The sequence below is a fragment of the Strix aluco genome, chromosome 12 (genome assembly GCF_031877795.1).
Source record: "Strix aluco isolate bStrAlu1 chromosome 12, bStrAlu1.hap1, whole genome shotgun sequence".
NCBI classification, from domain to species: domain Eukaryota; kingdom Metazoa; phylum Chordata; class Aves; order Strigiformes; family Strigidae; genus Strix; species Strix aluco.
This window is the reverse complement of record NC_133942.1, coordinates 15,590,494-15,617,620: the sequence shown is the minus strand read 5'-3', so window position 1 is coordinate 15,617,620 and position 27,127 is coordinate 15,590,494. Positions and strand designations below refer to the sequence as shown.

Genomic DNA, 27,127 nt, shown 5'->3' with positions numbered 1-27,127 from the left:
CCTGTAACACAGCACTCAAATACTTAACAAAAAGATTGATATAAATAATGTATATTAAGTGCTTTTCATTTCAAAACATCCCAACATGCTTTGCAAATAGTATCACTGTTTTCACTTCTTGGGAGCAACATAGCAGCTGCTCTGAAAGTGATTAATAGTACATCACAGTTAAGTCTACAAAGCCACGATGACAGTATTAAATTGAAAAAGCAAGGAAAACATCAAATAGTTGCATACTCTGAACTATTTACACTTAACTTCTATAATTCTAGAGAAAAAGTACCTTCGATAAATGCTGATTCAAGCAGTGAAGATCTCCACTGAACACTCAGTCAAAAAGATGCCATTTAGAGTACAACAATGCCTCCAGTACTAAGTTGCAGCATCAGTAATTAAAAATAGAATACCAATCTCAATCAGCCAAGTTCTTCCAACGTTTAAGCTTTCTCTGAAGTTCTCCCTTCCAGGACTTTATAGGCCTGACCCTCCTTTGCTTACAACATCTGACAAGGTAGCAGCCCAAGGTAGCATGCCTGCAGTACAAGAACACAAATATGCCCACAGTGCATCTAAAACAGTACTCTTAAATGAAAAAAACTTTGTAGCTCAGCACACTGGTACTCACAAGCTTTGAAATGCTTCGCATCTTTTTAAAGGTTTACTATTTTTGGCAGGAAAATGAGGGAAATTTAGTAGTCTTGCATACAGTTCTGCAAGTGTTGCCTAAGGAAGTCTGCAACCTTCACATTGCTGGTGCATAGAAATGGTAACGCTACCCTACTCAATTTAGAGGAAGGAGGAGCAACTAAAATAGTAAAATAGTTTCTTCCTCACTATCCAGAGTTTTCCTTTCATATAAGTCGCATCCAAAAAACGAAACAAGCCAAACGAAACGAATAAATTCACAGAACTGTGCCAGTAGTTCTCAAATTGGCCCAGTTTTACTAAAAATTTAACTGCTTTCAACAACCAGCCACCTCCAACCCCTCTTTTTTCCCTTAGGCATTTCCAGGAGAGTCTTCCATGCAAAACAGGGACAAGGAAGATTACTAAGTAAACTTTTGCAGGTCACAGTTCAATACTAGACTTTGGCAGAGCAGCCATCCTAGACCAAAGAGGTTAATCCATGTGTGTTGGAAAAGATGAAAATACCAAGCTACAAGGCAAGAACAGCAATCCCGATGCCTCATGTGCAAGCCACAGCAAAACAGAGAACTATTTGCCACCTATGAGCTGCAAAAAGAGCCCATTGTTTCTCTACTTGTTTGGATTCACTTTCATTGCATTGATAAAAATTTTGCTGGCTGAACTCATCTGCTGCATAGCAAATGTAGGCTTTCTTTGTGAGTAAACTAAAGGATGATGCTCAGACAGTGGATTATGAGCCACACAAAAGCAATGCGCTTTCCAGCCGTACAAACCCAGCTACGAGGAATCCAAACAGAGCAAAGAGACCACTTACAGCACTCCAGCCAACTCGCAGGGAAAAGAGCCTTTATAAACAAAGCATTATGAATTATAACTAGGGTTTTGGAAAATATGTTTGTTTCTACAAACGTAACCTGACCAAGTCAATCTTTCTCAGTCAATGCACTACACTGAGATGACTCCCCGAAGGATTTATTTGAAAAGCTTAAGCTTCTTTAGAATTAAAGTTTACTGCATCTTTCTTCTAGTTTCAACAAATGAAATGTTCACTATCCCCTCACACTTCAATAAATCCCCAATTCTAGCAGGTAAATAAAAGGAGGAAGAAAAACAAACCCATGCCGCCTTATCATGTTAGTTTCTAGACTGTAGTTACATATAAAACAGACACACAGCAAAGGTTTTTTTTAGTTTAAAAATACATAGGTATAGCAAATTCATGGAGGGAACTCTCAGAAAGGGCCACGTCCTTGTCATTGCTACTAAGCTGGCAAAGCACAACCTTCTAGCTGGATTACCAGACAAGCAGCATGTGATTCTCCTTCCACTATTACTACTCTCAGGCATGTGAATCTGGTCAAGTCACTTAAGTATTCTGTATCTCATTTTCCCCATACATGAGCACAAATTTCCTCCTGTCCCTCCAACAGCATTATCCCACAGCCAAATGGTTCTCAGAATCAGGATGTTTTCCCTGATGCACAAATCTAAGCCTCACTCATTGTAGTTGACTTCACCTTTACCTTTTTAAGCCATACCGTATTTTCTGAGAAAGGATCCTACAGGAAGAACTTCGGTAACGTTCACCCTCAGAAACGTGCACAGACCTCTGTCTTTCCAACATTCTCCCACCACAACCTTCAAATTTCTGTATTTGCTACCCACAAACCAGTTATTCCCAAGGGAAATTGTTCCATTTAAAATAAACAAAATCCTCTCTCAATAAATTTTTTGCTTGCTTAAGACTTATTTTATTACATGAAAACCTTTCCCAACTCTACACCCCAAAGAATAGTCATGCTCCTAGAAGGCTACAAAAGGATGCACCTAGGTAACAGGTGACTACAGTTAACTATTAAAAAAAAAAAAAAAATCAGCATTTTTTTGCTTCTTTAAAATGAAAATAAATATGCACCAAAACCTTATTCATAATACATTCCTGAATGATAGCTGGACCAAATGGATCTGACCGAATTCGTCACTTCACATCAAATGATGCTTTTTCTGCCCTGTCTGGAGTGGCCTCTCTTGACAACTGATGGCAGATCGGACAGCAAGTCAGACACTGCAAAACTGTGTCATGGCTAACATGTTTATGAAATAACGAAAGTCAAGTCACTCTCCCTTTTGCAGGCTACCCACTAACTACCACTTAAAGAAACACTTTAAGTACAGAACTGACCTATTTTCATAAGCCAAATATACATTATTCCTTTGTGACAGAACTTGCTTGGATATAGATACTAAAATGAGACAAACAGCTTTTACACCACTGTTAATAAAACTCAAAAAAAATGGAGACATTTCAACTACAAATTCAAGAAAGAAGAAGAAGGTTCATTTGTGGGGTTTTTTGGGCAGTCACAGCATGTGTTATTTTTTAAATGCCTATTGCCCCTCACAATGAGGAAAAAAGCAGTGTCAGGACACATACACATTGCAGGCTTCTTAGCAAGTAGCAGAACAGCAGTTCATGTTCCCAAAGACATACCTGCACCAACATTTTAGCAGATAATTGATTTCACCTTCCCATTCACCTTGGCCATCTAGCTTCACATTACTTACATACTTTCTATGCCTAACTAGACTGGGCTTGGAGACGAGAAAAAGCATCTGAAATTTCTCTTATTTTTAATGCAGATAGCACTACGTAGAACACATCACTTCCTAATAGAGGTGGATCATTAATTAATTATAAAATAAGATGCTTCACTTACTTTCAACCTTTTAGAAGAGCTACTGTTCGATTCATACAGCATTTCATTCAAGTCGCTAACGCATAACATTAGCCTCTCTTGCTGAGATGCATTTTTTTAAAAAAAAAAAATAAAAATTAAAACTAATCAGGCTTTCCAGTGCAAATATAGTTAGTTCACATTAGCTACTTCTCCACCGGTAGTGACAGAGCAATATGAATTAATATGATAAAGAATATTATCTAAAAAGACTACTTTTGTTCCCTCACTGCAAAAAATTTAATGTATTCTATTCTTGCCTTAGGTATATGAGTAGACACATGAAAGAAAACAGGGAGTTAAAAAATAACAGAGAAGCAGGTATTCCTTCTGGTGTATATTTCCTTCCTCTGCAATACCTCAACTCTTTAAGAAGCTTGCTGTTAGAAAAACCTGTAAGCTGTCCTGTTGGATCTTCATTATACTCAAGTGATGAATGTAAGTCTCTTTTGCTTAATGTGCTTTACATGTGCATCAAAAAATCCCCCAAACCTCAAGCATACCCACCCAAACAGATGTGCTTTCCAGAAGCAGCAAGCTGCATGATTGTAATACAGTCCTGCACATCACTGGTCCAGTGCAGTATAAGAAAATAGGGTTATATAGTAACAAAAATGCATTTAACAACAAAATTTCCAAGCAAGATGCTCATCAATTGTTTATGTTGTATTTAAAAGGTACTTGCAACTGCTCACAAACATTAACTGGTGCACCACAATACTCACATTAAATAAGGTTATCCTCCTTATTGGACAGATGGGATAATGCAACTGAAGTGACTTTCCCATAAAGCAAGGATAGGACAGAGACAGAAACTGAACCTCGTCTAACATCTTGAAGTGCAAGACCATTTTAAATAGCTGCCCATACACAGAAACATAACACAGAGCAGACACAAATACAATGCATCAAACATAGATAAAGACCTTCAAAATTCAGACACACAAGAACAAGATTGGATTAATCTAAATACTGTGACACAATTGAAGATTTTAAAATACTGAAAAAGGGAACAAAAAAATCAGTTTTGGGATTATCTGAAGTATTTTATGTAGAGAACAATAGTAACTACCTTACTTCTCTTACCAGGGATAGTCAGTACAAATTTAAACCCATAACTATGTAAATTTCTGTATACAGAAAACATTAAATATCAAACAAGCTGACATGTTTCAAGTCATTATCAACAGTGTTTAGCATATAAATTAACACAAAGTGTCTACAAACAGTTATTTTTAAACTGTTAGGAACAGAGTAAATTATTAAATATTTTTTCTCTTTACCCACAGGAAAAATGCAAGAATATAGAGCACAAGGAGCATTGCTCAGCATCTTTTCAAAATGAATAGATTTAACACACATGAAGTGTGCTGGGAGAAAGGGCTTCATCTTGCAGAAAGGTATCTTTCCAAAAGAAGCAACAAATAAAACCCAACCAAATAAAAAATATGGCAAGGCAAGACTAGACATTCATCATTTATGGCTGTTGATATTTTAATGATATCAATGATGCAATGGTTGAGCTTTTGAAAGATATAACAAGATAAAACTAAGTTATTCTTTTAATAAAAATACATAAGGCTTCTTTTACAAGCTTCAAAATTAGCCACTCCAGCTTTCCACACTTTTGTTTTAGATACTTAAAAGCAGGCACCATTATTGTCCCCCTTCCCAAATAAAAAATTTCCAAACAAGGCACGACAAAACAAGCTGAAGTCCTGAGTTAGCTTACATAGCAAGCTACAGGCATGCAGGGCAATCTGTTGTGCCAGTGCAGTTCTCAACAACATTGTTATCAGAGAAAGCGCTGACATCCAACATTTAATCTACCATCAAAACTGAAGTCTACGTTGTCTCTCACTAGTAGCTCCAAAACTCATTTGCAGTACAGACTGATCCATGCTTTAACCAGACATATTAGAAAGTAATTAAATTTATTTTCTGGTTGATTTTTGGACTCACATAAAACATGTCCCTAGGCTATAACCAGCAAGAGATTCTTCACTTAGAATTAAATTACTGGTTACTTTTCTGCACTCCTTGTTGGGGTTAAAAAAAAAAAGAAAGTGCCTGGGGTTCTACAAGGCCTTTCTCCTGCCATAAAACAATCAAAGCTCCATGGCCATTTTCCCACCCAAACAATAAAAGCAATAAACACTATTCAGACATTCCCAAAACTCATGGATTAACAAAAGAGGATGAAGGGCGTGGGGGGTAAAATGAGGTCTGACAACAACAAACCCTGGGGAATGCACAGGACTGGGGAGATTCCATAAACCCAATTACAGCCACGTGACCTACGCACAGAGTGAAATTGCTCTCAAGCCCACAAAATTAGAGGGGAGTTTACACATAGGAAGACAGCCTGCAACAACGCTCCGTATACATCGTGTATTTGCGAAAGGCAGCAGAAGACAGACTCAGCTCAGGTGCTGTTCTGACTCTAACCAGATAAACGTGGGAGGTGGAAGAAAAGGCAGGTGGGGAGACGGAAAGCTGTCCAATCGCTTACACCAGCTGTTACAAGAGGGCTGTACTAACTACACTGCCAGTGATGGCTTTCCCCCCAAAACTGAATTATTCTGGCTGCTAGAGGGGGAGCAACTCTGGAAAGGTACGCTTCTCAGCACAGCGGCGGCATTTCTGATGAGACTGCTCCACACTGGGACATGAGTGCAGCATCTTTCCCATCTCTCTCTGCTTCCAGGGCAGATCATCAAGATCCAGATGCTGGTTTTGGAGCTTCTATCGTGAAACAGTGAAATCACAGTGTATACCCACCAGCTGGATCCAACAGGAGTTGAATGGGACCCAATTCCACAGTTAAGCTGGGGTGGGTTTTTTCCAGTTATCTGCAGAAATAGCTGCAATAATCTAAGGCTCTACAAAAAGGAAAAAAGCAAAGGAAAGGACCAGTGAAACTCCCGTTGAAGGCAACTGGAAGATTAGTTTTAAGGTGCCTGCTTAATAAATGAATCCAGTGTAATTGGACAATCTAGGAATTACTACTATAGATTAAATAAGCCACTTTTGGTTGGCCTGCTCTAAACTAACCAATTTAAAAATCAATCAGATATATGAATGGTATAAAAGCCTGGGTATAAACATTCGTGTCAAGTGCATTGTCTGCCTTGAAGTAAATTACATTAATGAACTAAAATTGTTTGGTTGTTTTTCACACCAAGAGACAATGTTTACACTTGGCAAAATCCTCTGGCCTAGATTTTCAGACAGGACTACTGGTTTCAGGACCTTGCATTTGAGCTGTCACACTGCCCAGAGAGCTGTGGACCAGAACAATTCTTAAGACAAATAAAATTAATCAATCAGGGTATCTCACTGAAAAATCCAAATTTCCCCATCTTTTTTTTTTTTTCCCCAATACCAGATCCAGAGAGAGCTGAGCCTCTCTTTCAGGAAATGTTCATAACACATGTAAATTGTTAAAATGAGAATTCAAATATTATGTTACAGTATGACCCCACTGCTTCACATAAAAAAACCCCACACTGATGACACACGGAGTAGGAAATGAGACAAGAAATCAGTGGCATGTCTGTAGCACTATTTTGTCAATGATAGAAAGTTGATATATATGAAAATCTTTCCTGAAGATTGAAAGATGCCTTTTATTTTATCAATATTGTCCTCGAATGGAGCAAGATGCAACATGATGCATTCACAGAGAAATACTTAGCCTTGATTTAGAAGTCCTGGTTTGCAACTGCTTTTGGCAGAATATCCAGAGTAAGAACATGACTAGAGCAAGAGATGCTTCTGTAATGAAAGTTCACTTGATGACAGACCTCTACAAACTCACCTCGGTCTACACTTCACCTGAAGCTGCTGATACATGCAGCATTGTGACTCAAGCTACCAAATATTTTGTCCACCCAAAGTAGAGCCCAAAATAGCAGCAGAAAGGGATGTAAGAAAAGGCTTGTGCATAATAATATGAAAGACTGCTTCTCTGTCATTTCAGTTAGGCAGTAGTCCATAGAGGCAATCTTTCTGAAGATCGCTTGCACTCTTCGTGTTTTATCAATATCTGCAAAGGCCTTTCACATCAGCTAACTGTAGATCAGCATTTCCTTTGTTTTGAGAGGAAGCAACAAGTTTGTCAGAGTAATGTATCATTTAAGAGTTACCCAACACTATATAAAGAAAGATTTTGAACTTTACTCTGGAGATTTTCTACAGCTCAAATTCACAAAACAGCGCTGAAGACAAATCAAACAGCCCTCTATAATGCATGGTACAAAGCAGACTATCTGGGCCAGAATATTCTTCTCTACAATCACTATTTTCTTTCCTAGTTCTATACAGTAAGTAGTGAGAAAAGAGACTAAAACATGTCAATAGAGGTCTTCTGAAGGAAATGTATGTAGAATAGACCCTCAGGAATACTTTCCTCATGTGGAAACAGGACTGCTACAGATATGAGTCATTCAAGTACAGATAATGATTTATCTGGAAGTCATTTTGAGAAGCAATTCCCTCATATAATAAGGCAGCTTGGCTCAGGAAGCACTGAGGCAAAGTCAGACAAACAAGTTTGCAACCACGGTCTAACTTGTATCCATCACTTGTGTTCAGAATGGAATGGCTTGCTAAACCAGAGTGTCTGATCCCTGTTTAACTGGTTCATCACTTGCCTCTGGGTGTCCCATTAGCTCCCACATTTGCAGCAGCACAAACACTGTGTTTTTATTATTTCTCTAATCTTATTTTCCACATATTACATACAACAGTCTAAGTGTTCATTACTGCAGCATATAGGTAGGTGAAACCATACCTGCTTTACAAGAATGGAAAAAAATTACTAGCACAACAAAGAACTTAACAAGAAAATCAAAAAAAAAGAGTTCAACAGCTGCTTCACCTAACTTTACTCAAGAACACATTACTATAATCACATCTGAAGACTTCCACTATTGGTTACTGCAATCACTACACTTCTTCCATTATCATATCCTAGAAAGCTATTATTTGCAGACTGTCTTTCCAACAGTACGATGACAAGATCTACCTTCTGTACCCGCTCAAGGTCTCTCTCCAGATACTTCAAATGCTTCATGGCAATGGCCCAAGCTACCAGAGAGATTACCTCCCACAGCAGCTGCATTTCACTAGAAGCCGCTAGGAACCATTTTTAAAAAGTAAAATAAAAAAATAAAAATCTTAAAAGTGTAGAAAGCAGAAACTTCACGTAAACTGACTCCAGGAAGTAAAATGACCAAAGACCTCACAGTTTCTAAACTAATGCAGAAATATACTCCTTTGACTCCAGCTCTCCTGCAATTACTTTTTCATCCACAAGACACACCCACTCACCCACACAAACCAAAACAAGCCCAACACAAACCCTATAAATTTCATCAAGGAAGGAAGAGCAAGCATGAGATGTTTATTTCTATTTTTAAATACCTGGGAGGTGCCCCAATGCTCCCTGCCTAGATAGATAACTAAGTAGGTGCTCCAGAACAGTGAGATCCAGTGCATGATCTGGCACGAGCAGGCACATCCAAACAGCGAAACAGCAGAGCAGCTCAAAAGGCTATTAAGAAAGGCTTTTGAAATAATTATTTCCTCTAAGCCAGGACAGACGGTAACTTGGGGTGCTGTTGCAGCAAAGTACATATATGTATATACACACACACACACACACTCAAGCACACCAAAATGCTCTAAGCAGCACTATGGTTTATAGAGAACAAGACAGTCTCCTCCTTGTTCCCACAGTTCTTTTCTGCCTCAAGCGAAGTTGGTTGCCACTCTGGTTGCTCTCTCTCCCTCACCCAAATGGTTTGCATAGCAGATCTGCTGAAACATCAAGTTTTAACCAGGCCTTAATCCTGCTGACTTTTCTTGCAGAACTGCTGGAAAGGAATTCCTCCTGGCAGCTGCAGTGCCTCTGCTCATTAGTTTACCAAGCAGCAGCAGAATGAAAGAGACAGGCACATCATTTCTGTGCTGCTGCAGAGAACAGAGATAAGGACCAGGCAGGCAAGGGGAATGCTCCCAGTTTCCCGAACATGTACTGGAAGAAGAGGACAGAAAAGGCAGGAGGTCTTAAGACAGGAGCATGGCTTGTGAGAATCCAAGCAAGTTACTGCCACGCTTGCTGCTGTTGCTGGGATCACAATTTCGGAGGAAACTCTCCTTTTCCTTCAGCCTTTACTAGTAAGATCTGGAGGTGGAGATGTCATCATTTTAGGGTTTTTTTTTAACTCCTGTTTTAAGGCACTGTGTTTAACCAGGCATGGCACAGTTATCTGCATCAACTCCAATGTCTCCTGGATACTAGAAGAATGAGTAGGATGACATTGCAAAATAGCTGTCCACTTGCTCACGACATTCTTTGTCCAGACAGCACCCTCGCATACAGGTCAGATCATGCAGTCCACTCGGCAGATAAAGAAAAGCAAGCGTTTTTACTTCTTGCTATACAATTTCATTGAAGTAACCTTATTACAGCTATTGTTTATTAAGCATGCTTAATGTAAACAAAGTACATCCCTTGGAGGATCCGCACAGAGCTTTGCACCATTTATGGTGACTGGTAAGCCCCGTGTTGTTCAATAATGTCTCCTCCTCATCCCAGGCTGACTACCATTTTAATAAATATTTAATAAGTAGACAAGAAAAGCAAGAAGCTTCACAGCTTGAAGTTTTCAGGTGATACATGCATGATGTTGAATTTATCTAAACAGAAAGCATATAGACACTGTATCCAGAGTCCTAACAGCACATCACAGGTACAGCACACGGATCTGAGTATGATTAAAACAGTGCCACGCTACAGCAACACCAGTTCACAGAGCAAAATGTTCCTACTAGAGCAGGCAGCCCAGTTCTCAGGTCACAAGAAGCTAAACACCGGGACCTGCAATCACCACAGATTTCAGTGGCCCACCACTTTCACCCGGCACTGCCATATGGAAAGACTTCCACTGCACTCCCCACTCCAAAAATGCCCCCTTTTACCTATATTGCACTTTTCTCCTAAAAAGATCATGTGCAGACAATTCTAAGCATACCAAGAAACTTCCTAAAGGTAGAAAAAAAAAAAAGTATCTTTGCCTATGAAGAATATTAATTTTTCCACTTGTAAGATATATTCTAATTAGTTATATTCTCCTGTAACCAACTTGATCCTAAACCAGCCCTTGAATTTAAGAAGCTCTACATCTGGTTTGCTGGAAGAGGTATTTGTTTTCCCTGCCACCACTCTCCTCATTTTCTGGAGCAAGGTATTACTGACTATTTTAATTGCTCTGCTAGAGAAGAGAAATGGATGCACACAAACAACTGCAGTGAGTAGAAAAGGAAGAATGCTTCATCTCCGAATTAAGGATTTGCATACTGAGTTTTATCTGTAACACCCACTGCAGTATTTTATCCCAGACTCTCAGATCACAAAAGACAGAGCAGACAGTGACTCACTTGCAATTTCGGTCCTGCATGTAGTGTTTCACGTGGACCAGTCAATTCTGATTCTGCCAAACAGCCTTCATCAAGCACTTAGAAAGTAAAGCATCTTCTCTAAGAGAGAGTTCCTATTCATGTGCTGTCTTCATGAGGAAAGCTCCAGAGATGGAAGGGAATTTAGTCAATGTTCCCCCTTTGTGTTGTAATGATTTAAGATTCAATTAATACTACACAGGGAGGCACTAATTCTGAAACACCTGCCTTAGTGATAACCGGATTAAGACCTCCAAACTTGCTCCACTCCGAACAGCAGCAGTCTGCCAAAAGACAGCAGTTGTCAATATCGACCAACTGGAGGCCGGGTTTTCTGTTAAATCCTAGACCACTCTTTAAAGAGGATTTCCCACAAAACAGGAGGGGGAAAAAATTCATTAAAAAATTGGAAAAAAAAAAAATCACTTTGACAGCTATGAATTTGTTTAGCCAGAAGTCACAGCTCCTCCTCTGCACGCTTTGAAGGCTGGAGGCTGGCAACGCTCCTATCAGATCCTTTCAAATCCCTTAAAGGGAAGAGATGAAGCCAAATAAAGGGTAACGCCACCCACAGAGACAGAGCCACTCTCTCGCTAATCAATATACTGTGCAGACTAGAGAGAACAGCTTGAAGATAGATTTGGGGGCGAAAGGCTGGGCAGGGTGGAGGAAGAAGAGCTGAGCAGCTGGTTTCATTGTGAGAAACGCCAATAGGTTTGGCTTTTGGTTTGGGGTTTTTCTTTCCACCCCCCCACAAAACAGGGGTTTCTTTGAATTAGTTTGGGTAGCATGAAGCTTCCCAGATGAACACAAAGTGCCTCAGAATTAGGACCATGCTTGTCTGAAATCTTTAGACCAGTGTGCCAGCCCAGTAATTAACAAAGCAAAGGAACTTCCTACCTTTTCAAGGCCACAGAAACTATTTCAGCCACAGAACAAAGAGCTGATTTTTTTTTTTTTTTACCTTTACACCCCTTCATCACACTCGCATATTGTGACCTATTCGAACCACACTTAAAAGCTCGATCCGAGTGCTCAGTGATACATAACTTCCATTTTAGTGAAACAATCCATCTGCTCCATGTGACTCAGAGCCTGCTTTAAGAATGCAATACTGTTTAGGCCAACGGTTGCACCGCACAAAGTGTTTTGTTCACATGCATTCCTTTGGGATGACAGAGCCTATCCACGGCCCGTAACGGTTGGGGCCTGTGGTTTTTTTCCCTCATCCGCTGAATGCTGCAGTGACTAAGCTGACAAAAATTCCTAGCCAATTATAAACCCACTTAAAGAGACAGGCAATCCCCCTGCAACCTTCTCTTGCCATTCTATACGGGAAGTTTCTATACATAGAAAAACATCTCCTCCTCCCAAGGCCTGCATTGATATAAAAGACTTTCTCTGCGCGCTCAACACTTCAAACATGCTTCCTAAATGGCATCATTTCCCAAAACTATAACCTTTACTCATCCATATATATCCCTCACACATCAACCGGAAAAAAAAAAAAAATAGGAGAAACAGACCCCTCAACTGAGTTACGCTTGTAAGAAGTTAGAGAAGCCATTAATGGAGGGATGATGAGTATGCTGGGAAGAGATGAGTCTCAACAGCTATAGAGCACTGTTTATTAAGAAGGGAACAGTTAAGCGCCTATAAACCCAATATGTTGCAACAAGGAAAAAACACATCAGGAAGGTCGCACTTATGTACAAACTAGAAGTTTGATCCACCTAAGAGCGTAAACTGAACTTTAACTAGCAACAATGAGAACTTTGAGTTGCCTCTCAAATCCCTCTGAACATGCAAATCAGCAACGAAATTCCAAAAAACACCAGCCTTTCCAAGAGGGATCCTCAAGTCATGCGCTGAATTCATTCTCGCCTACACTGTCAAGGGCTATACAAACACACTTAATAATTAGCCAGGGCATAGAGAACTATGCTTTAGGCAGGTAACTACAAGTTCACTTTGCCCAGCAAGAAACAGTAAACAAAAAAAAATATTAGAGAATAGCAGTTTCTAGCTTTAAAAGCCCATGTTATGGGCACCTCAGACCCTTACCATTTTATGGTGGGCAAATTATTTGCTAAATCATTTTTAGCACTCAGCTGATAGCACATGCACATTCCATTCCAAACACTGAAAACTTTGCTGGGGAGGGGGAGGAAGAGACAGTTGACAACTGAACCAGGCTGAGTTCACCTCAGAAGAAAAAGGCAATTCAACAATCTGTATTAACATACTATCATCTGAACATCTTTTTATTATAAGTTAATTCTCAGAGCCATAAACAGACTTGAGAAGGAAATCACACTATTAGTGGGACGGAAGGCTAAACAAAGGCTGTTTCATCACTGTTTAACACTGAGAAACTTGTTTGCCACATGAAAACAATTTATGCAAATGCTCAAGGACAATTCATTCCTACATTCATGTGCGTTTGGGGAAGGAAAAAAAGGAAAATGGCACCTACTATTAATTTTTAGAGGGCATAATTCCTATATCCAGGGTTGAACCTAAGGTTTGCCTTTACTTCTTATGAAAAGTAGGCTGGCAAGTTCAGTGGGTTTACTCACATCCAAACCTCCTTTGGCATATTTCAGCCAAATTCAATTGCAGACCAGTCATCACAAAATATGTATTTCTACATATTTCATTAAAACGGACAGCTGGGTGGAGGACAGATCTTTTCAGGGCCCCCACCAAGATAAAAGGACTTTGGCTCAAGTTCACCCGTCATTAGACATCCCTACAAGTGTTAACTGTCGAAACAGAAATCCCCAGGAAGGCTAGCAACCCACTATAAGCCAGACTCCTTGCGTGGATAAGAGCCACAGACAGAGAACTGCGGAAAATGCTAAGCCAGGCTGAGTTTGCCTTGTCCCTGCGACATTTGCAAGAACACAGCAAAAACACAGCTTTCTTCTGGTTTTACACTTGACATTTCCCTGACATTTTCCCTGTAACACTGCTAGCTATTCCCAGCTCCCAGTTGTTTTGCAAATTCATCATAAAATTTAAGTCTTACATTACATGTAATTAACTATCCAATACAACTGCCTATTCTGTTAACAAACATTTGTCTAATATATATCAATGGGGCCTGGAAGCCTATGTTAAGCAGGTTAATCAAAGATTTGGCTCAAGTTTAGATGCATATTTAATGTCATAGATTTAACTTGGTACTGCTGCACAGGAAGGGAAAACAAAAAATAATTCTCTAAATGCATCATCTTCAGTCTCCTCTTGGATGATAGCAAGTTCCGAAGAACAGAAGTGTTGCAAGTAAAACCAAAAGCATTGTTTCCAATCCTAGCTAATGCCAGATTATCAAATTTCTGAAACATCACTAACAACACTAACGTACCTTTGAAAGTACCTTTAGGATGTTAATGAGGTTTTGAAGTACTTTTTCAAAAAAAAAAGTTTGAAATAAATAAGCAACATCTTAGAAACCCTCACTGAATGTGATGGTAGACATCATCTTCCTATCCTGCTCTGCTCCACAGCCTCAGGCCCCCTGGGTACAAAGTCCATTCCCTTCTCCCATGAGTCTCCATATAATGAGAGGTTAGACCAGGACTTCTTCTCGAGCACTACACATTAAAAGATCGCACACTGTATGCGTGACAATCTAGTAACGCTTGTATCTTCTTGTAAGAAGGACTGGCATTGTTTTTCTTCCCTACCCTTTACCACAGAGCATCAGCAAAATTGAACTGAGGAATTAACATACATGCAATCCATAAAACCAGGGAATGACTCTTTCCTACGAGTGATCTCCAATTATATTTTTATAGTTGTTTTTCTGACAGTGAAGCAGTTGCTTGGCATGAGACAATTCAAGTAAATCCATATTGTAGTAGCAATAAAGATTACTCAAGATTTCAAGGTTTCATGAAGCAAAAATCTGAAGCTACGAAAGACAGGCAGAGTGTGGATCTGGAAGAGCTTTCTGTCCAGCCAGACTTCAATCACAGCACGCTCTTGTTTAATTGCAATTATAAGATGCATTTACATATGCACAAAAAACTCTGCCACCACTTATTAGTTTGAGCAAGTTTGTTGTGGGGTTAACTTTAGAATTGCTAATTCTCATTTTTCTTAAATCAGAATGGTCTCTATGCATAGAGTTTGTATTACTCAGAATAAATGGGCATATACATTTAACCAACCTATCACTTAACAAGGTATTGTGTACTTCCACTGAAATCACAGCAACATTTACCACTCATTCTGCAACACATGGATTACCCCTCCCCATTATCAGAAACAATACCAGAAGAAATAAATTTCTGCAACAGCATGGATGGTCACTAGAATATGGCTACACACCACAGGGTGAACATAAACACACCTCTGGAGTGACAGAGATAAAGGAAGTCAAAGCAATTGTAAAATACGATGTTTTGTCAGGAGAAAAGTGTGTGTGTGTGTGTGTGTACACGTTAGTAGAAAAGACACAAGGAATTTTCCAAAACCCTAAAAACACTTTTAACTTTTTTTTATTCTTTATTCCAAAAAGTGGGGAAAAGGTCTGAATATTTTAAAGGTTTTTTAAAAGGATTTTTTTTTCAACCCATGGCAAAGTGTCACTGATAAACCTAATTTATTGCATCAAGTCTTTTAATACTGGAAAACAAAACTCCAAAATTTGAAGTCCTCTCAAAAACACTACACATCTTCGTGCCAAAAGAAACTAGGAAGCCAAGATGAGTATTCAACATTAGCACTTAGTTTTTGTGACTAGGACAGGCTGCAAGATTCAAGATATTCCTCCCAGGTTATGGCATTTTGCAACAGAACAAAGAAAAATGGCAAGTATACATTTGTTTAATTTTAGCCCTTTTCTCAGAATATAAAGCACTGCTACAGTAATTAACTGCAGATTGGCCTGATCTGCTCTGCGGACATTCCAACTTACTAATTAAATACGCTCTCACAGCCATAATAAAAATTCTGGGAAATCTCTGGCTGAAAAGCAGGCTTCTCAGGAGGGGAGCGAAAGTCAGGAAAAAACTTCATTCAGAACGAAAACACTAACAAAATTTTTCTAACATGCTCCAGATTTTTCTAATTCAGTGACACCAACTGTGCCTTTTACATTTATTTTTTTTTTTTAATGTCTACCCTTCTGTTTATTCCTTTCAGAAGATGTTTATTTGCTGGAGAGTTTGCATACCAACAAAACAGACAACCTGTCCATTTCAAAATATGTTCCAGTTTATAGGATAGAGGTTTTTAACCCAACAGAGGTAGAACTGGCATTACACAGACTAGCTTCACTTAACATTATACCACATCAAATTTGCTTGCTGAAAGAGTAGAACTTTTAAAGCATATTGTCCTCTGATGACATACACAATTTCTGCTATATTTCAGGGTTTACGAAAAAACACAAGAAATCTTAAATCAGGCAGCAAACAAAAAAAACCACACAGATGTAATTTAAAGCAAAATAAGTGTAATTTGATTCAGCACTTCTGGCTCCCAACTTCTTCCTCTCTATATCTACATAGATCATGTATGTTCAATATTTCTAAAGGACAGAGGAATATAGTGAATACTCCTCAAGAGAGGGGAAAATAAGGAGAAGAGAAGGGGAAAAAAAAATGCCAGCACATTGTTTTTACCACTACTCTGCTGAATCAACGAGGAGCAGATTCCCAGATGGCGTACACTGGTAAGTACTGCACAAGTCAATGAAGCTATGTCAAATGATACCATTCGACTGCATTATCTTTTGAGCTTCGTGTAAACAAACAGGAGCAGATTCCGAATATTTGTGAGAATACATCATGTTACTGTCCCCATATGTTTAAACATTTTAGTAGAAGGTACATATGGACCACTCTTCCCACTCACTGTCATTCTCTCCCTCCTGTTCCTCATTCCTCACATACACCGTAACTTTTCAGGCCACTGTCAAACCAATTCAAAAAGGAATAAGGATACATTTTCATTAAAAACATTTTGTGCTTAGCTGCCATCTGCTTCTTTATCAGCCTCCAAATCCTCACATGCCTTTTCCATGGTCTTCAGTTTCACACATTCGGAAGCTGAAAGTTTTCTTCTGTTGTATTGTGGAGCGCAGTCTACATGAGCTATTGTTTTTAATGTCAAATTCACCTCTTCTGAAACAAGTGCTTACGACTTACTGCCCTAATCCATGTTCTCTCTACAATACCAATTTAAACCTGCTTTTTTTTTATGTCAGTGGCAAATTGAATCTTAAAGGTCCCTCATGCACTTCAGATACTCACCTTCATTGCTCTTATGGGAAGCATGGCTATTTCATCCCCTTTGTGCAGCACCATAATTTGCTCTCTCACAAAGGCAAGACCCAGGCTTTCAGACTGTGCTCTTGTCCTCTCACACCGAACCTGCAGTGGAAGCCGTTAACTCTTCATAGCGGGTATTAACAGTCTGTCCTCCCAAATCTGTCTTTTATCAGAGTAGGAAAGGAGGGATTTCAACTAATACTTGACAGAGAGCACCTCCAACTTAACTGGGGGGTAGATGGAGAGAGGACGAATAATTAAGATGAAGTTAAAAAGAAAGAAAAAACACCACAGACCTTATATATGGATCACTGCTAGTTTTGCTATTACTTTCCCATATAAACAGTTTGCCTAGTTTATTTCTTATGGCCCCAGCAAACGCAAAGGTATCTCAGGACACGTTAGCTGGACTTGTTCGAAAAATAACACAAAGGTTATGGTAGACAAGGGATCCTAAACTTCCAGGCAGGCTTTCAAGGTTGTAATTTACACTTGGTTTCTGCAGACTTACAAAGGCCTAGTGACTAAGGCAGCAGACCTCAAAACTTAGTCATCAGCAAAAGGAATATAGAAAACACCACAAGTTTTCTTTGCAGTAGACCAGTGGACAGGAAAAGCAAGCATGACACCAGAGACTAGTCTTTCAAGGGGTACACAGCAGAACAGTTTTTCTGGTTCTCACATCAACTGCTGAGCAAGATGCAGGCAGCTTCCATAAATGTTTCCAGCAGTCACAACTGCCAGAAGAACAACAACAACAACAACAACAACAAAAAACGAAACACCCAGCACCAAAAAGGCCATAGTCTTATTTGTCTGTCTGGACACTCAGTTTTTATCTTTTCCATCTCTACCTGTGCCCCAAAGCACAACCACTAATGCAAATAACTTCAGTACTCCTTTTATCTTAAGGGACTCTTCTATGTGGACCTGCAACCCAAGTGAAGTACAGCGGGCATGTGATACACCGAAAGAAAAGTAGGTGCAAGTCAGAGAGGTGATAGCATGCCAAACCCAACACAGCCGCAGCTCCAAAGTGAGCAAACTAGTAAGGCTGCTGCCTTGGGGCACTCCAAGGTAGAGGAATGTATACTACACAGAAACCAGGGCAGCAAAACTGGCAGAGAAGCCGCTGACGCTCTACACTGAACCTTAAAAAATAAGAACAATTTTTAAAAGTTACACCTTCTTTGTAGCTTGTTTTACTATAGAAATGTCAATGGATTATTCTAAGTCAAACACAGCATATCCTTCCCTCTCTCCCGCCTCCACCCTCAACATTGTTCCTGCACAAGTTATATTGAAGGAAGCATGGGGTTCTTCCTTTGTTTGTCAGCAAGAAAAAGAAGGACAAAAACAACTTCCACTCAACGGCAAAACTAAACAGAAGCCAGGCTACTTAAAGTACTAAGTGTTCCCACACAACATTTACCCACCAACTTCAGATCTTTCAGCGTAAAACCTAAACAAGGACAAAAGAGATTTAATACACACTCCTCCACAGATCCAGGGTGAAGAAAAATAAAAAGGCATAAAGGAACACTGAGTGATAGACAGCATTTTCAGTTTAACATTACTGTGACGCACAAGGAGAATGTCAGGGTTAAATTAGATACTACACTAGAAAAACATTCCCTGGAAAATAACACAGGTCTTATATCTCTACTGGTAGGAAAATGCAGATTGAAACACTCAGTAACTTAAAAGTCCTTGCTTCTATTCTTTTTCATGTCTTGTGTAATTTTGTACTGCACGAGTCCTCTCCAGATCAGGAGTTCATTGCCAAAGTGCCCAAGCAATCTAGCAGGAGAGACAAAAAGCTTCTTTTTGAACAACTGCACATTTATACCTCCCTTGTTTTTCTTCAGAATGGGAGTACTTTTGGGTTGGGTTTTTTTTTTTTTTTTAGATGAATGGCTGGCAAATTTTAAGTCTTCTTCTCCAAAGTCACTAGTTTATCATGACAAATAGGTTAAATAGGTCCAACTTTCTTACTCTGACTTTGACTAGAACTTGACCATTTCCTTATACACTCTGCATCCTAAGATACTCTAAACCTACATTGGTTTTCCACAGCGTAATGCTCTTAACAAGCCTTTCAAGGCTCTTTTCCAGTATTTGCTTTCTTCTTCACAATCTCCCATGAAAAGAAAATGAAAGCATATAGGAAAAGAAAAACTTGATCTACACCCTTGCCTTAGAAGTGCTGCCATCACAGTATAACTATGACCTCATCTTACTTCAACAAATCTCTTATGTGCATTTGGGAGCTGAATTATTTTAACATTCTCCTAGAAGTCAACAAGCTTTTCTTGCACCTCACTTTTGTCTACTCCAAACTGCCAGAACACACAACAGAAAGCAAGTAAATTGTTATATCTCATTAAATACACTCTAGTTACATCCATTCAAACCACTAAAGGCAATGAGGTTGCACAGCAATCACCTAGGTCACCCCTCTGTAGACAACAGTTACACTCTTCTAATGAAGACTTATATTTGGCCTGCAGAATCCTAAAGACTCACAGCAACACACAGTAAGAAAGCAATGCAGCTTACTTCCCTCACCTTGGACAAATCACAAAGTCTCCCAATAACAGGCTGAGGGGTTTTCTTTTCTTTGTTTAAAAACAAACTGCTTCCCCTAAGAAATACTGATAAAAGCACAGCCCTACAAATGCCTTTGGCAGAGATATTTTTGGCATGCGTTGACTGAAACTGCCCTACAACCTACTTTAATTTCAGTTCTAATTGAATGTGAGGGCTTCACAAGCAACTGATGAGCCACTTTAGAAAAAACAGTATCCCCAAATGAAGGTAACCTGAATATAGCCCTGTTCCTGTTTCTCTCGCTGTGGTGTTTCCTATCATTACAGCAGCTTCGGTCAACACTGCAAATGGAATTTAGGAACCGTTCTTCCCAGTGGCGACTGCTTGTAACTAAGCCCTACTGCTACTGCAGGGCTCAGCTTTCGTAAAGTTACAGGATGAACTCAAAAAGCCTGCCATGTAATCATGTTATTTGAGTAAACTTATGTATTTGTTTACTCTATTTTTAAAAAGTGAGAAGAGATCAGGTTTTGGTTTTGCTAATACTTGCTATCGGAAAGACGTAAAACCCATCATGCCAGATAAGAACAAAACGGGCAAGGATAATTTCACCGAGAGTCAAGGTGTTCATTGACTCTTTGACACTAGAGACTGTACTGTTAAAACTGATTTCACTAAAAAAAAGTTCCTACATACACAATTGACCATGACAGGAATTTCTGAAGGTGCATGCTAAGGGAGGCAAAGAAAAAGCCATAGTAACTCCAGTTAACAGCTTCAGTATAGCAATGACTCTGGCACACACGTAAGGTCACTTCAGCAAGGAGGAAGAGATGGCATTTGACAGCCACCTCCTGTAGAAGTCCTCAAGTGAGGTAAAACATTCCAGCTTTGCTAGAATGGTTTTAGTTCTACACTTACTTTGCATCTTTTCCATGGCTAAGTAACCCAGAAAGTTTGTGGGGGTTTCTTTTGTTGGTGGTAGTTTTGGGGTTTTTTTTTAAATCAAGTGAGATGATCCTTTACCGGTTGGAGAGGAATCTATTTGTGTGGTAACTGGATAGCTCATTATGTGGACTACACACAACTAGAATAAAATTTTAAGTTACCAAAAAGTTTAAAATAAAGCCAGAAAATTAAACCCTTACTTCAGAAAGGGGTAACAACAACATATTATCTACTCAAATCTTACTTTTCTGGCAGTGGTTGGTGGTCCAGCAGCGGTAGTTGTACTCATTGTTAATAGATGTCTTCTCGCACAATGGCTTCTCTTCCATTGTTCCTGGACACAAGTCCCCACATTCCTTTGGAGGTTTATTCCCAACAATGTAGTTATTGGACACTGCATCTAGGATGAGAGACCAGTCCACTGTGGAGAGGTAACACAGGTCAGAGTTCTTCTCAATCCGTATGGCCCCGCGGGTTATGTTCCTCAAGTTGTGAAGCCCAATCTCTTTAAGATTTGTCATTTCAAAGATAACCAAGGCATAGTTGTAGAAGAGGTTCCTCCCACGAATGACTGTGAGGTTGGGGAAGAGATCACTGAGGCTTTCCAAGCCTGCCACACGGAACAGCAGCAAATAGTCAGTTATGACAGTGAGCTTTGGGAAGCGGAAGTTGCGGTAATCCTCTGCTTTAGAGATGAGCAGAATTTGAAGGAAACCCTCAATTACCGTACAGTTCTCCAGGCGTTTCAGCTCATGGATATCATTGCGAATGTCAACGTTTGGCCCACAAACTGGAAATGTAAAAGGAGAAAGGAAAGTTAGTACATAAGGCATTTTTAAACCTTTTGAAACTGGAATACAAGTAGGATATTCTGATGGCCACAAAATTTTTAACTTCTTAATTAGGTTACAATGTTAAAATAGGAAATGAGTACTTGATTTACACCTACACTGAATCTTCATCTCGTTTAACCTATCACTATAAACACTACCAGGACCAGCACAGAGATGCAAGCTAACTATATTCTGCAGCAGAAAGAGAAATGCTGTTTTATTATTGCTGTTGAAAAGAGTTGCATTAGATTGATAAACATAAACCAAATACATTTGCACACCCTGCTCCAAATTACATGACGTCATGTGTGACCAAACCAGGGGTTCAGCCCTTCAAACAAGTTAGGTAGTATAGAGAGTGATTATGTTACTAATTTGCATCCCCCACCCCCCTCAAGATACACACACGTAAAGTGGAACGCTTTCCAGAAAATTTCAACTTCTCAAATCAGTCTTTCTTCCCAGCGTCACAAGCCAAATCAGCCCTAATACTCAAATGTTAGTCTTTCAATAGATCAGCAACAACACAAAATCCACGGAAAGCTGGTCAGCACTTCCCGCACTGTGACCAAGAAGAAAAGAAAGTGCTTGGACTTGTATAGCTAATGCACTGAATTTCTGTTTGCATGTTCCAGTGAACAAGTTTCACTGATTTTGGCACCAAGATATGAAAAAGTTTCTCCAGTTCTAAGAAACACAAGATAAATTTATTTACAATACACAACATCACAATCAGGAATTTCCCTTGAAAACAGCAGGCTGAACTCAATGCACTCGCAAGAAAACAATGACCAAAAGCATTATACCCTAATAAATCTATATATTAGGTCTTTCCACATTAGACATGTATCACAATAAAAATTTTAAAGGGGCTGGAAGAAAAGTGTACTAACAGTGTAATAATTAGCCACATAAAATGCACTTTGATGTAAAACAAAGAACTACAGAGTGTAGAGAGCTGTTGTTCTTGGAAACCCTCAGAGTTGATTTTCTGTGGAAAACATGGAAAAAAGACTCCCCAGAACAGATAGTAAGTTGCTTGTAAGCAAACAAAGTAAAATGCCAATTTATTTAAGCAACCCAAAAGTTAAATAAACCCCAAGCAATTCAATTTTGTGGAAAGGTTCTCTTTTTATGCATGCTAGGCTTAATTATTTTAACAACGTCTTTTCCTCAGACAAGGAAAAGGTCTAAACAAACACTGGAGCCAAAAAACTTAAATTCTAACCCAGACAAATTGACCAGAGATTCCGAAATTGCACAGACAATAGAAAGCAGTCCTTCCATCCCACAACACTTATCTAAGACTAATAACTTAAGCTAACAAAGGATCCAGAACATGAGCATGCTAAAACCACAGCAACTCTAATATCCAACAAGGACTTAAAGACTTTTAAGTCTTTAGAAGACTAAAGTTCTTTCTTGTTAGAGGGACAATGTAAAAAAACAACAGGGCAAGATCTTTGTTAAGAAACAGATGTTGTCTACACAAACTATTACCTAATCTTCCTTCTGTAAAGACCCAAGCTGAAAGCAGAAGCTATTAATGTGACTTGCTGCACTAGAAGCAGCTATATGCAAGAAAGTTCATTCCCTAAACATTTAAAAACAAAAAAACCCCACCGAAACTAATGTACCAACAGTAACCTTGGCCATTAAGACCAGTGAGACAGGAAATCTCCATTTTAGTATATGTTGACTACAGAATAATTGCATACTGCTGCCTGGCATGTGTGTCAAGGCTTTAACTTCAGGAAAACATTAAAAAAAGGTGAATGGGTTGGCACTATCCAGCTTTAAAAGCCAGATGTGAGAGCAGGAATGTTAAATTACTCCAAGACAGTAGATCTGATAAGAGATGCACTGGTCACGCACAGGGAAAGTGTGGGCTTCTCTCCTGAATCAGTAGGAAAGACAACCTCAACCCACATTAAATACCTTTAATAAACTAGTACCCATATCTTGCTTTCAACTTCTGAGAAGAAAACCAGCCCTCCACCCATCCTCAAGGGATGGTGCCCTCTGCCCAAAGCACAGCCCGACAATAACATGAGTATATTTACGCTTTGACATTGGGCTTCTCTTTTTTAAAAAAGGCAAGTTAGAACACACAGTGTTTTTCCAATTAAACTGTTTTGGTTTCTGTCTCTACCTGCTGGCAGGACAAGGTGAACAGTATGGTTCCTGTTATGGCAAAGCAAAAGTAGCAAAATTTATTTTACTGCCATAAAATTTTAGAAAGCCTAACTGCTCCAAGCCCTTTATTTTGTTAAAGAAATAAAATTTGCACTTGCGCTGACATTTTGCAGGCAAGGTTCCAGAGTGATGGGTTTAAAAACAGCTGAGTTACAATACCCTAAAGAACAATTTGTGAGAGAAATGGCAGCAACCGTTAACTAAAGCATTATATATCTGTTCGTGCGTCTATTCTGAGGCTGGGCTTTAAAAGTCATATTGCTTTTAGCTTTATGCTTGTTTCAGCTTGAAAGTTACTTAATTTTAGGTATTTAATGCTTTTATAAATCAATGAGATTTCTAGAACTTTATGGCAAATGTACACACTCACTTGCCTCAATTCTGAACATCATTCCCTTAATAAGGAAAAGTCCAGTGGGCTCTAATGTTAGAAATTGATTACAGATGAACATGCTGTTGACATTTTTGATTTAAGAACTTATTAGCTCATCTAGTGAGCTATGTTTTGCAGAACTTCATGATATAATGAGAACTGCAGAGACCCAAACATGAAATAGGACAAGCATCATGGTCCATACTGACATCTGGAAAAAAAACAGCTCCAATTAAAGCAGATGGATTTTTTTTTAAAAAAAGGAAGAAATTTCTTTTGAAGTTTACATTGTTCACAAAAGTTAATTATACCACAATGCATCATCTTTTTCTCACGTTTTTCTCACTGCCCTGAAAAGGATTATATGAAAAACAAATTAATCAGAGCTCAAAGTCAACTACAATTTCCATTTGGCTGTGCTGTGTTTTCTTTGGATCCCATTGGTCTGTCAGACAGCATGAAATGCACACAAAACGCTCTTTAGAGCATTTATATTCCATTTAACAGTTTTTTGTATTCCAGTTTATCAAGCTTTTTTAATACAACTAGTATAACTTTGCTTTGTTTCATGTTCAATTCAGAACTGGAAATTAACTATTATGTATTTCTTTTGCTCACTAACAGAAAACAAAAATGCAACATCTGTTTATTACCCTGCCCCAATAGTTTTGGGTCTTGGGTAGATTATAAACACCCAGGATAATTACCAGTAGTCAGATTCATGCTGTTTTCATTCAGCTGCTTACAGATTTCCAAGCCTTTCCTTAAACTGCCTATTATTTCTCAGACTTGTTCTAAACTAAGTACCTAATTCTGAGTGAGAAATTAGTTCTTAAAAAGAGATATGTATTTATTTGTTTAAAAGATAACTCCCCCAATACAGTAAAATACAAAAGAGAAGCATCGCATTCTTTACCTAGACAAACACAAATGCCTTCCTGGAAGTAGCACTTCAGTCCAGAAGTATTAAGCTTCACCTGCTATCCAATAAGAAGCTCACTTCTGCTCTTTTTTTCTGGGAGCATCCCAGGGGCAAGCCGCAGGGCGTGTAAACTTCCAAAGGTAATAAAAACACCCACTCCACACTACAGTCTGTCTGAGGACCTGCAGCCCATTCCTAGTCAGAGGACAGATCCAAGTCTGATCATGTAACTGAGATGGGGTCAATGAACTACCAGGAAAAATGATTGCATGTAACAGGTTCATATGATGCGAGTAATTAACATGACCTGCAGCCTACTCCTTAATCTGGCAGAATCTCCTGGCAAGTCTCCTTTCTAAGTGCTGCTCCAAGTTAGGGCACCAAGGAGCAGAACAGAGGCTGTGAACAAACATGCACACTGCACAGCACACGGGTAATAAGTTGACACTACTGAGTACACACAGATTGGGCAGACTACAGCAAAGCTGTGTGCAACACAAAGCGCTCCGAGTACAGCGATTCAGTCGCTTCTTCTTGACCTTAACTACGATTTTCATCCCAAGAAACATTTTGACATGGAGAAGAACCTTGTCACCTTGAGAAACACCTGCTATTTAATCATCATCTATCATAAAATAATCATTTACTCCATGCAGCAGGTCTTTGTTTCTTTTATATATCCACTAGCTATTTCAGGTCACTAACTACTCCCAGAAGGACTTACCTGTTACCCTTCAGCGTTTCGAAGGAACCATTCCTTTTGCAAAGTGGCATGCTACAAAAGACAAATCAGCAGAAACCCTGCTGTTCAACATTCAGCCTATAATATCACTTCTGCTTGCTACAGTATGTCACAGCTGTACATATATTCATACCAGTTAATTTGTTATCAATACTAAGGTGTTAGAGGGCAGATTGACAGTTCACACATCCACTGTTTTTAATAAGAGAAGAATTCACTTCCTAAAAGGAACCATTTCATCATGGTGTAGTTCTTGCTTCCAAATTTTGTATTGTTCCCACTTACCCCATTTTAGAAGTTCGAAACAAACACAACTGTACAGCTTTTTCTTGAAAAAAAGACACACCTTCACATTTTAAGCCTTGCCTTTGGCCCTTTACTTTTTTGGGTAATGTTAAAAGGTTTTACTACACTGAAAGGTCTCAGTATCCTCTCAACTATCCAGAATTCTGTTCACCGTCTGGCTCTCTCAACACCAAAGTCTTAGACAAAGCAGCACCAAGGCAGCTCTGAGTCATCGAGTCATCCCCGCACAACCCTTTTGCAAGTCCAAGGCCTTTTCAACCTAAGCCTGCTCCAGCTGGGTCAGGCTTTCCATAGCAACAGAGACTTGTTCAGCCTGTGCAGGCGTTTACATTTCTGAAATGAGAATCAGGATAGACTGCTTAACGTCTAACTAGCAATCTTGAAACCAACTCCTGTTCACCTTTCTCCTGTTTTGTATACTCATGGCATGTTACCAAAGCAAGTTATGATTTCCCTTTGTTTTCCCTCTTTTGACTTCCCTTCTGTGAAGATTGTTCCCTTCACTTCAGAGTAGAGATGCAAAGCTTTATCTCAAATGAGGAGCCTGGATACCTTCAGCTTTTCCATTTAAAACAAAACCAAAAACAAAAACAACCACCCACACATATCCCCTTACACCCATTGCTGAAGTGCTGAAGGTGCAGAAATTGTTCCAATTCCGTATCGTTTTCCTGCCCAGGTGTTAAAACACCCATTCTGAGGATAAAGCCTGTGATCCACAAGGTTCAAAAGGATTTTTTTAAGGGAGGGCACAAGGCTGCTCAACTTCTCATCTATCCTGAAATTCGGTACAGCGCTAACAAGTACAGTATGTTACCATCAGCGCTGGATGATTTCCTACACAAAGAAGGAACTACAAGCCGTAATACAAAAACCAATTGTGGCTAGTTCTACTTTTAGCAGAGTAGCTTGCTCACACCACCACCACCACAAGAAAAGTCTCACTTTGCCAGTAATGGCTTTTTCTGAGCACACTCCACTTCAGTGAGAGGTCTGCTTTCCCAGACAGCTACTGCTAGTCTCTGGTCAGCTAAGAGCTGATGTTACCGAACACAGGAACATTGCTCTCTCCCAAACTTCTCTAATGAAAGAGGCTTCACCACGTCATCCTTCAGTAATGTCAGCT

The 27,127-nt window shown here is 39.3% G+C and overlaps 1 protein-coding gene across 2 annotated transcripts in view; it reads right to left on the bottom strand.

Moving 5' to 3' along the window:
* The window catches only part of IGF1R (insulin like growth factor 1 receptor), a 194,480-nt gene that overhangs the window by 139,906 nt on the left and 27,447 nt on the right, over positions 1–27,127 (bottom strand). For both annotated transcript variants that reach the window (XM_074836931.1, XM_074836929.1), the window contains exon 2: positions 20,874–21,419. In XM_074836931.1, the coding sequence (XP_074693032.1) occupies positions 20,874–21,419 (546 nt within the window). The remainder of the gene's footprint in view (positions 1–20,873; positions 21,420–27,127) is intronic.